Genomic DNA, 17,778 nt, shown 5'->3' with positions numbered 1-17,778 from the left:
TAGTCATGTACTGGCTAGTGCTTTTGAGTTCTAATTGAAACTGGCTAAAATTGTCAATGAGGAAACATTTTGTAAAGTTTCGGTTGTGCTCTTATTGTTTTGGAAGTGACAAAATGGGTTGTTACATCGTTTATTTACCGATATGTAATATAATGTCACAGATATTATGTACATACCTGCTCTTTTAATAAAAAATAAATTAATAAGTCAGGGCCGTCTAGTTTTCCCAGGTTTTCCTACAGAAGCAGAGCGTTTTGTACTGAAAAGCAGACGCTGTGAGTGAGTTCGTGTGTGAGTGTATGTGAGTGAGAGAGAAAAGAGAGAGAGAGAGTGAGGTCATGACTCCTTCATGCTGCTTCCCTCAGTGTGATGGTGATAAGTGACCCAGACGCTCTGACCAGCTGCCCTACCTTCTCCACCTTTCCCCCTGACCACCACTCACACACCTGCTCTGACCCTCACACTCCACGGCTGTTCAGTTCGTTCATTCATTCGTGCATTCCTGAGACAAACCGCGCAATCTGTTCACTGAAGCGTCGGCCATTCAGCGAATTGTTCCCTGCTAAGGTGAATTCATAGTTTATCACAGTGAGTATACTCCAGTCCAGTCCTGTTTCTTTGTACACACTAGGAATTGCAGCTGGCGCTGTGGATAGTAAGTTGTTGAGGACGGTGCCTGAAATACAGTGGCAAGAAAAATAACTACAGAAAAACACATACTTAACTCACATTAAATTAAGTGGAGTACGGGTTGGCATTTCTCGGTTTCAGAGAAAATTCAGGAATGACTTCTCAAAACAGGAATGTTTTCTGATTTAGCAACTAGTCCTAAATCTCAATCTGAAAGGCTCACTGGTGTGAAGAGATGAGAGAACTGGTGAGAATTGCTTGCTCTTTTCATTTAGCTTGATAAACAGTCATTTGTTTTCCATTGGACAGATGAAACCAGAGCACAGACAGTCAGAGCCATATAATATAAAACTGTAGTATAAATGTCAGTATAATGGCAGTATAAATTCTCCATGAGAGGTGAAATTCTGGGAGCTGGTGTGATTTTAGCATGAAGTTTACATCACACGATGATCACAGAACTGCTTTTTTTAATGACCAGTCGAAGAGTAAAAATGAATAGTTGTGCAACACCTGGTACACACACACACACACACACACACATTTGGAGGGGTGGGTGTTATTTTAATCAGATCTTCTCGAGAATTAAAAATGATTTATACCTGCATGCATACTTTTTAATATGGATAAATAGTCATACTCTTTGTTTTTAAAGGGTTAATTCTGAGGGGATAGTTGTAACAGCCACTCTCTTAACATGAGTTAATTCTATAACTTGCAAATATAACTCTGTGGAAAACCAATGATTCAAAAAGAGTCTTTGGGCTGAATCTGGACAAATATCAGTCCAACTGCTGTCATTCACAGATGATGTTGCTAGGGGAAAACAAGGTCGTTGTTTCAGATTCTACAACACAACATTTCAAAAAAGATTTAATTTGTATGTAAAGTTTAACCCTTGTGTAGTGTTGATGTGTTTGTTACTCAGTGGTCTGGTGGGCCCACCACATTATTGTTATTTAAATCGATACGGCCGTAACAGTTCATGTAAAAATACCAGATATTTAAAATATCACAAGTGTCCAGTGTAGGGTTCTCCTTTAGCAGCTATAGCCAGTCAGCAGCCTGTCCATGTTGTCCACCCTCACACACACTTACGCATATACAAACACATACACACACAGACACGCACTGACAGCAGGCCATGTAGAATGAGAACAAAGCAAAGGGACACAGCGCCTCCACACTTTTACTCCCCGTGGGTTCAGCCCAACACCACGTGTAATATAAATGTGTAGGGGGTGAACAGAGTGAAGACACTGAAAGTGTGTTGTTTTATATGTTCTTCACAGAAAATGAGCAAAGGCCAAGGAGTCTGAGGTGGAAGTAATAAGAAATCATCATTTTTATATTTGGTAAACACTGAAATTGGGTCCCACAGACCCGACAAGCGCACAAGCGTTAAATACATTAGACATAATTGAAAAGTGAGATGAACTGACTTTGTTTGGCTTTGATGCTTCGTGTTTTTAAAACACCTTACAGTGCAATTCTGTATATTTACAGTGCTTTAGTAGCAACTAAGCTGCCAGAAGCTTCACTGTCATTTTCTTTACAGTGCTGGCACAGGGTCAAAGACACATTCCTCAGTATATACATTTCTGTATTTCTGTGAGAGCTGTTGAAATTGTCTGGCATATTTTATCTAGTTTTAATCAAAAAATTAGAACATATAAGTAACAAACACACGAGCAGGGACCAAACAACCACGGCTGCCCTGGTTAGTATCATGTCACCTTGAACCTGATGGTCCATTTTCCTCAACCCATATAAAAAAATCTGCCTTTTGTCTTAATGTTTACATGTATGTGAGTGTCCTGGTTCAGGGGGGATACAGGAGACATGTTCACCTGCAGAGCAATGACATCGATAGCGCCTCCGTTTGGGACACCTCCCTCCTCCCGCCCTCCGAGTGGTCTTCCCTGGTGTAGTGGAATTTGGCTCCCACTGTGCCCTGGAGCATCGCGCCTTTCCTTCTCCACTTGACACCGGTGTAGGAACAGCATGGCTTGGCAGCTTCCCTGCTCCGATGTTAAATGCAGCAGCCATTCTGCACAGCCCCTCGCTGTTCCTCCGGTGTATAGAATATCAGCCTGAACGCCGCAGGCTCGTCATTAAAACAAACACCCCCAGACACCTCTCACAAAGCAGGCCTGGGCCACCAGCTTTCTATTAGCTTTCCTGTGACTTTGGAAAACAAAAGCAGTTGCTGTTCTGCCCGCACAAGTCCAGTTTCTGATGTGTGAATTAAGGGTGGGCGATATGGCAAAGATGATACTTGATGACATTGACATTTTTACGATATACTATGTATATCAAGATATTTCTGAGGGAGGTCTGAGACAGGTTGAAATGGGGAATATGCACCAGCAAAACAGTAGTGGCACATTTATAAAAGTCTATAAGCTCAGTGGTTTTTAATAAGAATTAAACTGTTTAAAGGTGAATTCCAGTTTCAAAATTTCTGCATAATTCATCCACTGAGATATAAACAGTGCTTCAGTGGTTTGATATGAAATGGTTAACTGTAGAGAAATGTACTGATTTCTTTACAGTGGTGGTGTTAGGAACCAGGGGTCCTGATGTCTACAGCACAAATATTTTATATTATTTATTTTATCTACTTTGCCATCCAAAACTGCCAGCGAACCTACATGTATCTTCTGAGTTTTTATGTTATGCTGTCAGAACAAAACCTTGCATCTCCATTTTTGTCATTTTCCAGTTTTTGACATAATTTGAAAATACTTTTTGTCCTTTACATTGTGTGTAAATCTCATGATGAATGGACCAAAATTACTCAGAAATAAAGTCTGGTTCCATTGACTTACATTAAAAGTATAGAATGTTTTTTCCTTCTCCTGTAAAGTTCTCATTTTGGAGATACGAGGTTTTATTCTGACAGCGGTGATATGTGATGTAGGTAATGACAAATCAGTGGCAAATGTGAAAAATAGTGTATTTGGGGACTGTTTTTCCTTACAGTGCCCTGCATGTACCCCTCTGCCATGAATGTACTTTATAAATACATTTTAAACCAAAATCTGATCTCAGAACTATCATAAAACAGTGTCTCGGGCATCAGGCCTGAGCCATCAGGTAACCATTTCATGTAATAACCTGTGTGGGAGCTTTGAAGGGCATTGGTTCCTATCACCAACACTGTGAATAATTGTGACTCTAAGTTTCCCTAGAACAAAGCATTTCACACCAAACCACTCTGAATGAATTTGTCTGCACTTTAACCATGTAATTATATAGAAATTTTAAAAATCATTAAATGCCCCTCTAAACAATTTGTAAAATTAAATGAATAAGATAATAGCATAATCGGCTATCATCTGATCAGCTGGAAATTACTATATAGTTAATGCAGTTACTATATGCTGTTTGTTGTTGTTTACAAGCTTGCTATAATTGGTCTAAATCTGCCTTTTTATGATACATGCAGTAGAAGTACTAATGATATAAAACAGCATATTGCGATATATATAAATTGTCATATTGCCCACTCCTGTGTAGATATTATCCTTGATGTTGAGTTAAATGATGCATGATGTACTACATATATGAACATTAACATTTTAAAATGTTCTTTTAAAAATTAAACTGTCTTCTAATCTCTAACCCTGAATATATGTACCAGCATGCTTGTTGTTGTCTGAATGATAGACGGATGACAGTGAAGTTGAATTGACCTCGAGCATCTAATCATATCAGCGAGAGTTCGGAGCCTGCTGGTGTTCATTATTCTGAATGGACTGACTTCAAATCCATGAGAGGCACTTTTGATAATGACTGATATGTTCAGCAGACGACGATAACGAGCCTTTTGTTCTAGTCCATTTCTTGTCACAGTGCAGAGGAGAAAATGAAGGCCAGCAGATTCCTATAACAAAAACAAGCCACATTCAAAAAAAACTTAAATTTATTTTTCTAAATCTCTCTAAAAAATGTATAAATGTCTTTTTAAATATGGGCAGCAAATGCTTTCTGAATAACTGACTGTCATTACCAACTATTAAAGCTGTCTTTTAAACTTTAAAGGCAACAACGATAATGAGAGATTGCAAATGGCAAATAAGAAAATCCCATTCAAATATGCCCGGCCCGTAGAGGAGTGGCTACAGGAGAAAGGTAAACTCCGCCATTCTTCAACTTTCATTCTGCCATGTAGACTCGCCATCAGTAACTCTCAGTCTGTACCAACTGACCTTACACCCAGACCTCCATCCACTCATTACGCTATACGCTCTCTTGCTCTCTCTCTCTCCTTTCACTCCCTTTTTTCCCCTCTCTCTCCTTTCATTTTCGGTCTCTTTCTCTATGCTCTTTAACCTTTCACTCCCTCTTTCTCTCTCTCTGTCTCTCTCTCTCTCTCCTTTCATTCCCTTTTTGTTTCCTGTCTCTCTCTCACTCTCTCTTCCTCTCTCTCTCTTTCCTTTCACTGCTTCTTTCTCTCTCTCTCCTTTCACTCCCTTTTTTCCTCTTTCATTTTCGCTCTCTCTCTCTCCCCTTTCACTCCCTTTCTGTCTTCTTCTCTCTCCTCTTTCTCTCTCTGCTCCCCCTCCTTTTCTCTATTTCTCCCTCTTTCTGTCTCCCCTCTCTCTCTCACTCTCTCTCTCTCTCTGTCTCCTTTCACTCTTTCTGCCTTCTCTCTCTTTTCTGTCTTTCTTTCTCTCTCCTCTCCCACCATCTCTCCCCCTCCTCTTTTGCTCTTTCTCCACTCTTTCTCTCCCCCTTCTCTCTCCCTCTCTTTTTCTCTTTCTCCTTCTCTGTCCCTCTCTCTTTCCCTCTCCCTGTCTGTCTTTATTCCTTGCTCTCTCTCTTTTTCTTTCTCCTCTCCCACCCTGTATTTCTCTTTCTCTCCTCCCTTTCACTCTTTCTTCTCTTTTTCACTCTCCTCCTTCTCTCTTTTCTATTTCACCTTCTCTCTCCCTCTCTCTCTTTGTCTCGTTCTCCCACTCTTTCCTTCTCCCTCTCTCTGTCTGTCTTTCTCTCTCTCCCTCTCTCTGTTTCTCTTTCGCATGCCTTTCTCTCTCTCTCTCTCTCTCTGTCTTTCTCTTTCTCCCTCTCTGCCCCCTCTCTCTCTCTCTCTCTCTCTCCCTCTCTCTGTCTGTCTTTCTCTCTCTCCCTCTCTCTGTTTCTCTTTCTCATCCCTCTCTCTCTCTCTCTCTCTGTCTTTCTCTTTCTCTTTCTCCCTCTCTGCCCCCCCCCTCTCTCTTTCTCTTACTCCCGCTCTCTCTCTCTCTGTCTCCACCCCCCTCCCCCCTCTGGTTCCAAAGAATGCATGTACATTTAATTGAACCTTCAATTAATTTGCTAATACAGTCTCTATATTGTACAGGTGCCAGGGAGAAAAATAAAAAATGCATTTGGCGATTCTTCCAAAGTTTTCAAGATTTGTTCTGAGTAAATCTTCCATAAAATCAATGTTAAAGTTACTGCTAAAACCATCATAAGTACGTCATAAATTTCTTCAGTCTTCTTTTTGAGTTTGTCTTTCAGTAACGTGCCTTCTTTGAGTCCTTATCATTTGAATCATTATCATTTTGATTTTTTCTTTTTCTGAAATCATATTTTATTTCAGAATGGTTAACCGTGTGTATCGTTTATCAACAATAATGTTGAAGTGTTTAATTTTTTCTATGGTAGCACCTTTAATTTACATATTAATATGCAGTCATCCCTTACTACACTACTGTTAACAAATATAATATCATATATATCATTGCTATTATTTTATTCACTAAAAAATTAGGCACGTTTGAGGTTTTGGGGGAATAACGAACTTAATAAATGATGAACAATGTACTGAAATTGTCTGTGTAGTAATTTATCATTCACTATTCACCAGAAGGTATTTTTAAACATTTTATTCAGTATTTCAAGAATTATATGAATAAGTGAATAAAATAATAAACAATATACTGTAATTATATTTACATTATTTTTGTCAAGTTATTTTTAAGATTTGATCACCATTTCATTTTCAGTGTTAAGACACCTTTTTCAGTTAACATGGAATCATCGGCAGTTCTGTTCATCATTCTGGACACATCTATCATTTCTTTCTCTTTACAGCTTCATACAAATTTGTTTAAACATATAAAGCTGTGTCGTAGCATAATCAGTTATTTTGTACATTTATCTTTAACATTCATCTTTAACCGATTGATTTTATATTATTGAAAACACTGATTCTGTATTCTTGAATGTTAGTGTAAACATCCCACAGGCTTAATTTGTTTATTTTCTGCATTACTAACAGCGTACCTGATTAAATTGATTAAATGTTTGATATTTCGTATTGTCTCTCGTAGTCATGCAGGAATATATTCTCACGTAGACTCAGGTCTGAGCTGTCTAATGACCCCAGTTTACGGCCTGACCTTTTAGTCTTTTACGGGTTCTCTGATATGACATTTTGCGAGGTGCGGTAAAATGAAACAATCATTAATCTCTCCGGTCCTAACGCCGAAGGAGAGCCATGTTGAGATGGCTTTGACCTGCTTTTCTAATGAATGTGTCTGGGTCTCCCTTGCTCTCCTCTCAGGGCGGCAGTTAACGATATTCAACACCCAGGCCACCATTACGATCGGGGGCGCTGACCGCAAACGGCCGTTTCAGGGCCAGCTCTCGGGTCTCTACTACAATGGCCTTAAAGTGCTTAATATGGCCGCACAGGGCAACCCCAACATCAGAATCAACGGCAGCGTGCGCCTGGTGGGGGAAGTGCCCTCTGCAGGATCGGCCAGAACCACAGCGCTGCCCCCGGAGATGTCCACCACCTTCATCGAGACAACCACCACCATGTCCACCACAACCACCAGAAAGCACCGCTCGCCACCTACAATATCGGTACCACTACACAAACACGACTACTCACATAACTCAAACTCCCACACGTACAGTCATACAAAAGTTTGAACACGCCTGATTAAATGATGTTTTTTTTTATTTTCTAAGTGAAAATAATAAACACATCTACAGAGAACGTACATAGACATGGCATTTTTCTGCAAATTTTAGTGCACAAATTCTGTGTATTTATTTTTATAAGTTTGGGGTTTTTATGTTTTAATTATTATAAATTCAAAATAAATTCAAATAAACAGTAACTGTGTATTACAATGCACAGAACTGTGTTCTCTGTAGAGGATGTGTGGACTTATTTTCATTTAAAAAAATCAACTAAACTTGGTTTGACCAGGAGGGCCTTAATTTTTGCACACGAGTGTACACATTTGACTTGGCTCGAAACAAATAAGGGTTCTATGACAAGTTGGGGCTTTGTAGAGCCATGTTTAACCCTTGTGTGGTGTTGATGTGTTTCGTTACTCAGTGGTCTGGTGGACCCACCACATTATTGTTTTTTAAATCAATACAGCCATAATAATTTATGTAAAAATACCAGATGTTTAAACTATCACAAGTGTCCAGCGTAGGGTTCTCCTTTAGCAGCTGTAGCCAGTCAGCAGCCTGTCCATGTTGTCCACCCTCACACACACACACACACACACACACACTCACACACACACACACACACACACACACATATATACAAACACAGAGACACACACACACAGACAGCAGGCCATGTAGGAGAAGAACAGAGTGAAGGACACAGCACCTCCACACTTTTATTCCCCACGGGTTCACCCAACACGTGTTATTTTATATGTTCTTCACAGAAAATGAGCAAAGGCCAAGAATCTGAGGTTGAAATAATAATAAATCACATCATTTCTTCTTTTGGTAAACATTGAAAATGGGCCCCACAGACCTGAACAGCACACAAGGGCTAGAAAGGTTCTTTAAGGAACCATATACAATAGGTTCTCCGTCATGGAGAAGAACTCTAACCTTACAGAGTGTTCATGGTCTACAGAAACCAGTCTTTATTGAAGAATCCTTAAAGTGCTATTTTTTTGAAAAGTGTACAAAACGTTTTTCAAAAATCGGTCAAAAGTTTTTTCAAGTTGGTTTTAATATAAATTAATTTTTTTCTTATAAATTATTTTTTTCAGCGCTACGTTGGGAATAAGGCCAAAGCCCACACGTTTTGTCTTCTTGCCAGCACTCAGACCTTTTCAGTATTTAAACCACCTTTGGGCGAAAAGAGTTTCAATATGTGCTTTTATCTTTTACCATTCCAATGAAATAAAAAAAATCTATAAATTCAATCGTTTAGCTCTTCAGAGCGGTCTGCTGTAAAATATACCGTCTGAAGACACCTACTGAGTCAGAATTGCTCATGGTGATAGGAGCCAGACATCTGAAGAGTTTAATGCCTACATCTACATCACATAAAGTCAATACATGAAATGGTTGTGAATGTCTGAGGCATTATTTTATAATAGTTTTGAGAAGATCTAGACCTAAAACATATTTTAAATCTAGGCTGGGTGGAGTGGTACATGCAGGGAGTTATTAAGAAAAATACTTCTTGTTCAGATTTTACCACTGTTTTACTGTTATTGTTATATACATGACGGCATATAAAAACCCAGAAGACACATGTAGGTTCACTGATGATTTAAGATAGGACAGAGGTGTAGTGACAGCTACAAAAATCTAGCAATTTTTGTCACTATCACCACCACTGTAAAGAAATACGAGTCAATACATTTCTTTACAATGCACTCTTTTACACTCTGAATGACTGTTTACATCTCATAATGAATTGAATTGAATTTTGAAAAATCAATGGAATTCTTTGGAAAACTGTCAAATCAATATTTAAGCTGCTCTTTATAGTTAGGAAGACACTTGAACTTGAGCGTTTTGCAAGGATCTTTTATGTAGTTGAAAAGTAGCACCAATAAAATTCAAAAGAGAACGTCCCCAAACTTTTGACAGCAAGTGTATGCAAATGAACCTAATGTAGGTTGTCATATCTGATTGTAGGATAGACATGCTTTAGGCCCTATGCCATAAATAACCACATGGCCCACATTTATGATTCATGTAAATTAGGATATCAGGTCTGAAACACATTTGCATCTATGAACTGCGATACCTGTGTGGATTAATATGTGCTCTCAAAAGCTAAACCTTTTAGTACTGAAGACCTTGTATTGATTTGTGTTGATGAACATTTGTGAAACAGGGAATCAGGGTGTATTCCTTATTTACAGCAGCCCCAAAAAGAATTTGGACATTTATGCTGTACTTAAATATAACAAGTCCATTTCCATTTGTTCTAAACATACCATTCCAAGACTGTCATTTTCTTTTTGGGAACATTTTTTCGAAAGGAGGCTGGTGAGTCTTAGATCGTTATGGTTTGAGCAGTTTCTTTTCAGACTTTGCAAAATGTCTGTCAAAATACATTTCTGTGTTGACGATCCCATCAACGAACACAAGCTCATCAATATCACTACAAAACCACATACAGATGTCTCCACCTCTGCGCTTTCGAGTATTCTTAGTGCAGTCTGGTTGGAATAAAAAGTCTACCATCTGTTTGATGTTGTGCTAAAAGTGTTTCTCTATGAAGTAAATATATTTTGTTAAACATTTTATCAAGTAACCGAGGTTACTGGTTAAAGTGTCCAAATACTTTTTGAGGCCCCTGGACTCTCATTTACATACCAACAGAGATGACATGATCAAATTATGTTTTGTAACACACATACTGTCCGATTGCAGTGCAAAAATTGCATGTTTTGTTAAGAAATAATGCCTTAATTATGTGTTAATTCAAAAAACTTAAAAAGTAACAACATATGTAGTCCTGGCTAGGGATGCATCAATACTGATTCTGGTATCAAGTATCATAAAAAAGCAGTGATACCAACATCCGATACCACCTGATACCATGTGATGTAAGCCTAGTGTGCAGTGCTGCGATAATGAACAAACAAGTCAAGATGGCGGTAGAATTAGGGTCTCCTCACACAGTGTTGCTGAATCAGGGCAGTCAGACGGAAAATCAGTGGTCACTAAACATTCCACCTTGGCATATTCCAAAAAATAAACAAACACAATCAGAACCGCTTCCCCAACACAGGTAGAGACACATACGCTAACAAAACAGGGGCGAAAAAAACATTTGCTGTGAAAGACAGTGTATGATGACTTTTACTCAGTTTGACGAAATGCAGTTGCGAGGTATTAACAATATCTTGATTTTTTTTTAAATTGTTTTTGTAGATAGACCGTATCGTATTACTGTGTACAAATCCGCCTGGTTTTAGTTTCACTGCATAGTGTGGTACAAGTTAGCTGCGCTGCTGTAGGTCAGTTTCTCAGTGTTTCTGCTCAGGTGCACAGGGAGTTATTTTGAATGAAACAGCTTTATTGGTCATTTCCCGTAGACAGAGCTGTTTGTTGGGGCTGCGTTTCATGTAGCATGTCAGACAGGCCAAGAGTTTTTACACAGTGTAAGCATATAAAACATAGGCTTTGTCTGTACATGATAGTCTGTTTAAACATGTGAGTCACCAAAGAACAAGATTTCTAAAAATGTGTATGCCTGGCCTTAGAAGACATTCAACTACAGATCAACCAGCCAATCAGGAGAGTCCAACAAGATGTAAAACTCGAAACATGAACTCCTTGGATGTGATTCCTGTCGCTGTGCTACAGAGACTGTTGAAAGGGACAGATTAGGATCAAAACTATGAAACATACTTCACTTACAGCTGTGCTTTTCTGATGTGGAACAGAACCCACTCTTCTGCACTGCAGCGCTACTCTATTCCAATTAGCCTGTGTTGGCATAGCAAGCTAATGCATGTCAAAATCAGCTAGATTTCAACAGTTTTGCTATTAAGGTACATTGCACTGTTTTATACCTACAACTGCTTTCTAAGTAGGTTACTCAGTATGGTATCGGTATCAGCAAGTAATTAAAAACACGTGCTTGTGCTTGGTCTGAAAAAAGTGGTATCCATGCATCACTAGTCCTGACTTTACTGCACTGTGCCAGACTACAGTATTAAAATCTGAATCTGCAAAGTATGAATATGCAAATAATAACGTGTTTTTTCAAGTCGTCACATAGCCAGGTGTGCATGAATGATTGTCAAACAACATGCAAACGACTTTGGTTGTGAAGCCATAAGATCACAGACTCGTTTCATGAGGTTTGAGCTGTTTTCTAACCTAACCTTATTTCAGCACTGATGCTTCTTCTGTGTCAACAAACTCTATGATTTCCTAATAGGAAATATGTAAAACCTTTATACAACTGTAACAACAAAACAGAGTGTTAGACATGTGAAGTTTATCCTGATGCTATAAAGAAGTGCAGGTTGGTTAAATGCAATGAGAAGAGGCATTTCATAGGCATCGCAGGACAAATGGAGCTGGCCGTCTTGATATTAAAGCCATCAGTCTCCACTGCGTCTCTGACACGAAAAGGAAAAGAAAAGAAAGGAGGACATTTATATCCACAGGCCCTACAGCTGGCCTGAGAAAACACATTGAAACCTAGGCTTGCCACTAATGCTCAGGGTTTTAACAATGCAGGTGTCAAAACAAAGCCCTAATTACTGATTTTAAATGGTCCGTCTGTGTTGTATCTCTTTATTGTATGTATTTCTTTATTTATTTCTGTGTCTGCGGGTTTAATTAGAATGTTGATTAGCTCTTTTACCTGGAAATCACTGCTTAATTACTAAGTAATTTCTCTTAATCCTACAAGACAACACTGTTGATTAAATGTGTTGTCATTACTGCACTGCGCTGTCGCCTCTCCAGCACATTTTTCTCAGGGCAGATTTGTTGTCGCTGGGCCATGTCATCTCTCGACAGGTTGTGAACATCTGACAGATGACGGCTCTTTTCCGACCCCGGGGTCAGCAGAAACCCAGATAGTGAGTGGTTTTATTAAGAGACAGGCTTGTTACCGGACACTCTGCCCTGATCTTTTAACTTGTGAACTACCAGTTTGTTTTGACTGCTTGAGGGGACACAGAAGTGTGCTTATACAGTACTGGAAGTAAAGGGGCCAGAAATGGTTCTCTAAAGGATGCCATACATCAGGAGTGTTCAGTCTCATCCGCAAAGGGTTGGTGTGACTGCAGGTTTTCACTCCAAACAAGCAGACAACTGAAGTCTCAAGACTGAGAACTGTCTGACTTTTTCTGTACAAATGGTCAAATGGACTAGTGAATGAATAGTATCTTAGAAGCAGTGCAGAATCTTTCATCTTTATTTTACTCGTCATAACTTTTCTTTGTTTTGATTTTTATTATTTGTGCGTTTCTAGGTTTAAATGAAAAGAAAAAAAAACATTTTTTTTTCAATGTGGTTTCAGCTTTTTGGACCCCACTATCAGCCTGTTCACATCTTCGGTTAACATGACTGCATGAAATGCCAGGTGTAAACGACCACAGGACGCACTGCAAGTAGATTATGATCAGACGTACATTAGGAGGTGGTCAGAAACAGTTCTTCACCCCATTTAACACAAGTATAAATGTGTTTTCGTTGTCCATGTGTTCACCGTTTCATGATATTGGCTGATTTTGCTGAAAGCTGCAATAAGCTAATTAGTCCTCAAACAAAACAAAATATTTTCCGTGAACGTCTTGACAAATTCAAAACGTGTTTTTAGGGTGCTTTGATAAATCAAGGCTCCAACAGATGTAAATAACTGTGATCAGAATAACACAGGCCAGTCTTTAACTTCGTCACACAAAAGGTTCACGATTGCATTTTTAATGTATTGCAAAAATAAAGCTGCCAAATGGAACCACTAATGCATCTTAAGAGTGATGCTATAGAAGATCCACATTTGGTTTCATCGAGAATCTTTCAGGCCATGCTTCTTTAAAGAAGCTTAGCTGTGAGTGTTGGCCCTGTCGTTTGGAGATTGCGAGTTCTTTTTAGCAATATGTTAAACTCATCAAATGAATAGAAATTGTGCACTGAAATTTACAGAAAAATGCCATATTTAAAATTTAAGTTTGTTCTCTGTAGGCGTTGTTTAGGTATTGGAGGTACTTTCACTGGAGGTATTTTAATTTAGAAAACAAACAAACCGTAACTTTAGTGGGGTGTTCAGACTTATAATTGGCCTCACTCTTTCTGGGTGGGATGAATAGGCATTCACCCCTCCCCCCATTACTTCGCAATTAGTGTCCTCCTCCAAGCGCGTTGAGCTCTCTAGTGGCATTGCATTAACAGCAAGCAGTTCAAAAAGGCTGTGGTGGTGCTTCACATGTATCGGAGGAGGAAGCATGTAATGGTTTTTACCCTCTCAGAAATGTGATAAAGACCTAAGTAGCGAGAGTGAATTAGTAAGACTAAATTGGGGAGAAAAATACAGTGTAAGAAAAAAAAACAAAACAAAAAAAAACACACTAGAACAATTTTTTATATGAGATATTAATGTACATAGAGCCTCCACATATGGTAATGAGAGTTCTTTTCCAAGAACTGTACATCCAAGCCAAGAACCTTTTAGGAACCTTTATATTTGAGTATAGGACCAGCTGAAGCATAGAAAATGGAAATTTCCACTAGCTCAGGCTCTGAAGTTGACCGTGTCTGACTCTTGCTATGAACTGTAGGTGCTCAGTCGAGCATCTCCCCACATTCCAGTCTGAGCACAACAGGCAAACGACATGCAAATGCTGCAGACATGAGAATGTGTGCCGCTGCCCAGAGCTACACACCAGAGACACAAACAATGGCCAGTGACGCAGTCTGAAACCCAGGAAAACAAGGTTGACTTATTGTTCCAAGCTATAGAAAAGCCACGGAATCTGGTTGTCCAAATTAATAGCATTCGCATTACTGTGTCTGTAAGTGTGAGGGATTTATTCTGGTTAATTCGGTGACTCACCGCGCTTGCGTCATTTGTACAAGCATTTAAAAATTTGACGAGGGATGATCACGCACCCACTATCACTTTTAGCATTTTTCTTGATCTCTCAAGCCCTCCTCCCACACTAATACGCAAAACACAGCTCTTTATGAGATCATTTTCCTTCTAGCTAATGTAAGCAGTGTTCAGATACACATGGAATGAGTGTTACTGTTCCTCTTAGGCTACTTTTTTTGGAAAAGGGACTATAAATTGAACCATTTGGTAACATGCAGCACTGTGCAAAAGTCAGAGACCACCTTTCATTTATTTCATGTAATCGAAAACAGCCATTTAGTACAAGTTATTTATTTTTTAGAAAACATTTAACAGAAACACACACAGAAGCCTCAAAAATTAAATGCAGTTTTACACTTTTCAGTATTTACTGTGTCACTCTACCTTTATTACAGCTTCCATTCATTTCAAGAGACTTGCAATCTGCTTTACAAAGAAATCTGTAGGGATATTTTTCCACACCTCCGAAGTTCAGTCTTAGAAGTTGGTTGCATTTTCCGCTTCTCATGGTTGGTAGTCCCAAACCATTCAGACCCACAGCGCTGCGTTGTCTTTTCACAGAGCAACGATGGACAGAAACATCTGTAGATTTTTTCAGATCTGCAGCAGCTTGATTTTCTCCTCTCTCTCAAAGACGAAAGCTTTCAGTGCTGTTTATCTGACAGTTTTGGTGGTCAACCAGGCCAGTTTTTGGAAACTCCTATGTTTTTAACTCATTTTCTGTTTTTCCTTTTCCTTATGCAAGTAGATTTTTTTTTATGTCTAATCTAAGACATAAAAAAATCTTTAGAAAGATCTCCTGAAAACAAATTACATGTTGCTGCTGTTGGAACAAAACCTCATATCTCCATTTTTGTCATTTTCTGTTTTTGACATAATTTGAAAATGCCCGTTGCCCTTTATATTTTGTGTATGTTTCATGATGAATGGACCAAAATAAATGACCCAAATGACTTGGAAAAAAATTTGGTTCTATTGACTTACATTTAAAGTAAAGTAGGTTTTTTCCTTCTCCTGTAAAGTTACCATTTTGGAGAAAACGAGGTTTTGTTCCGACAGCAGAGATATACTTATTCATTCAGCTTTGACTGGAAATTAAATAAATGAAGCGTGGACTCTGGACTGTTGCACAGCACTGTACATACTGAACAAAAGCAATATTTTGATGAACTACATCCTGGATTACTCCTATTGCTAGAACACTGACTGTTAAAGCTATTTTTCCCTGCCATGGCATGCTGGGATATGAGGATAGCATATGTGTGTAGTGCTATATATAAAGGTGATGTGGTATCAGCAGCATTCTTAAAGTGAGGATTAAGAGAGAGTTTCACAGTGGCTGCTTCTCTCTCTCTCCCCCCATCTCTCTCTGTTTCTCTCTCTCTCTGTCTTTCTCTCTGTCTCTCTCCCTCTCCCTCTCTCTGTCGGCCTGTACGGAGGCTCGCGCAGTGCTTCAGTGGAATTGGCAGGGGGATTCTCATTAAGACTTAGCAGTCTGGTAGGTCAACACGCTGCCGGTCATGTTTGCTTTCCCATCTTAATTTGTGCAAACAGGATCAGTAAACAAGCTGCCTGTTACAGTTGGGGAAGTAATTTAATTGTGCACTGCAATCCCATGTATTATGTTGGGAGAGAGAGTTCGGGGGGATGGGTCTATTTATATATCATTTTCACTGCTGTTTCACATCCGAATGGGAACAAGGCCTCTCCGATGTTTTCAGCTTAATTAAGATCAAGAGTGCAGAGGAGAGAGAGAGATGTACTGGTTTTACTGATCTCAACCAGTGCAGTTCTATGGAGATTTATTTATTTCTTTATTTATTTTGAAAAATAGGACTAGTCATCTGACGTGCATCCCCTGGTGATGGCTTTCAGAGCGAAAAATAAACATTTTAAGAATGAGTATTTTCAGGAACTGTGCAGGGAAATCTGAAGGGAATTAAATCTAGCTGCAGTCTGATGTTATGGTTCAGAAAGTAGGAACAGTGAGAACATCCACTCTGGCAAGCTGATTTCATATGTAAGAGAAGAATTCATAGGGATTACAGGCAGCGAGGCAGATTTCATTGGATTTAATGAGTTAACTTGCTCCAACTTTACCCGCTGTTTAGGAGGAATTCAGATTTTTCTAATTTTCTAAAATTTCTGCACAATTCAGAGGTTGAGATATTGTAGAGAAACTTACAGACTTGAATTTCTTTAAAGTGGTGGTGATAGGAACCAGGGGTCACAATGTCTACAACACAAATATAGCCACTTTTTTTTTACCATCCAAAACCACCACTTAACCTACATGTGCCTTCTAGATTTTTATATGTAATGTCGGTGATGGTAAAATAGTCATAAATCTGAAAAAAAAAGTTCCCTTTGGGGCCTATTTTACCTTACAGTGTCCTTATCGTACCCCTCCACCATCAGTACATGTAGGCTAAAATCTTTTCTCATACCAGTCATCATGCATCATCAGGCAGTGTATTTGTAACAATTTCATGCAATAATGGAACTTTTAGAGCCACTAAACTATTCAGACGCCTGGTTCCCATCACAACTGTGAATAATTCATGTTTTGTTTTTTTAAAGGCAAAACAAAAATGAACTGAAAAAATAATAAATGATGCACAACATTTCAAAGATTAGAAGGAGGAAATATTAGATGTTTAGATGTGGAAATGTTTCAATGTTATAAGGAGGATACACAAGATTAAAAAAAAGTTTTTATATGTAATTTTATTTTTTGAGAATGGTTAAATAGTGCTAAAACTATTAGCATTCTCTGGGGACTTTTCTGCCTTACAGTGCCCTCACCCTCCACCTTGCATGTATTTAAAAAGAAAAAAAAAATAGGTCAAATCCTTTTTTCAAAACTATCATCATGCAGTAACTTGCTGTGAGGGAGCTTTTAGAGGCATTAAACTCCTCAGACGTCTGGTTCCCATCACCACCACTGTGAACAATTCTGACTTGGTACATTTCTCTAGAGAGAAGCTTTTTACCTGAAACCACTCTGAATGACTTACATCTTAACGATTATGCAGAAATTCTGCACATCCTGACCACTTTGAGTCCACAGTGACCTGTCGTGTACATTAATTATTGATTTAAGGATTCTTAGGGGTGACATTCAAGAGTAGAATTATATTCATTTAAAGAAGAAGATACAGTACATTTATATTCATCATAGGCAGTGGTGAAAAGGATTGTTAAAAGACTGTAAAGGGGGTGGTGGAGTGGTACTTAGGAACACTAAGTAGACAAATTCCAATTTATTTGCTGAATTTAGCATATAGGAAAACATAAATCAAGCATAA

At 38.7% G+C, this 17,778-nt stretch overlaps 1 protein-coding gene across 4 annotated transcripts in view; it reads left to right on the top strand.

The window, feature by feature from the left end:
- The window catches only part of nrxn3a (neurexin 3a), a 485,766-nt gene that overhangs the window by 429,456 nt on the left and 38,532 nt on the right, over positions 1–17,778 (top strand). For all 4 annotated transcript variants that reach the window (XM_036592585.1, XM_036592587.1, XM_036592589.1 and 1 more), the window contains 2 exons: positions 4,678–4,767; positions 7,187–7,491. In XM_036592585.1, the coding sequence (XP_036448478.1) occupies positions 4,678–4,767; positions 7,187–7,491 (395 nt within the window). The remainder of the gene's footprint in view (positions 1–4,677; positions 4,768–7,186; positions 7,492–17,778) is intronic.

Source organism: Colossoma macropomum, unplaced genomic scaffold (genome assembly GCF_904425465.1).
Source record: "Colossoma macropomum unplaced genomic scaffold, Colossoma_macropomum, whole genome shotgun sequence".
Taxonomy (NCBI): domain Eukaryota; kingdom Metazoa; phylum Chordata; class Actinopteri; order Characiformes; family Serrasalmidae; genus Colossoma; species Colossoma macropomum.
The sequence above is the reverse complement of the archived record's forward strand: the minus strand, read 5'-3'. Positions and strand labels throughout refer to the sequence as shown.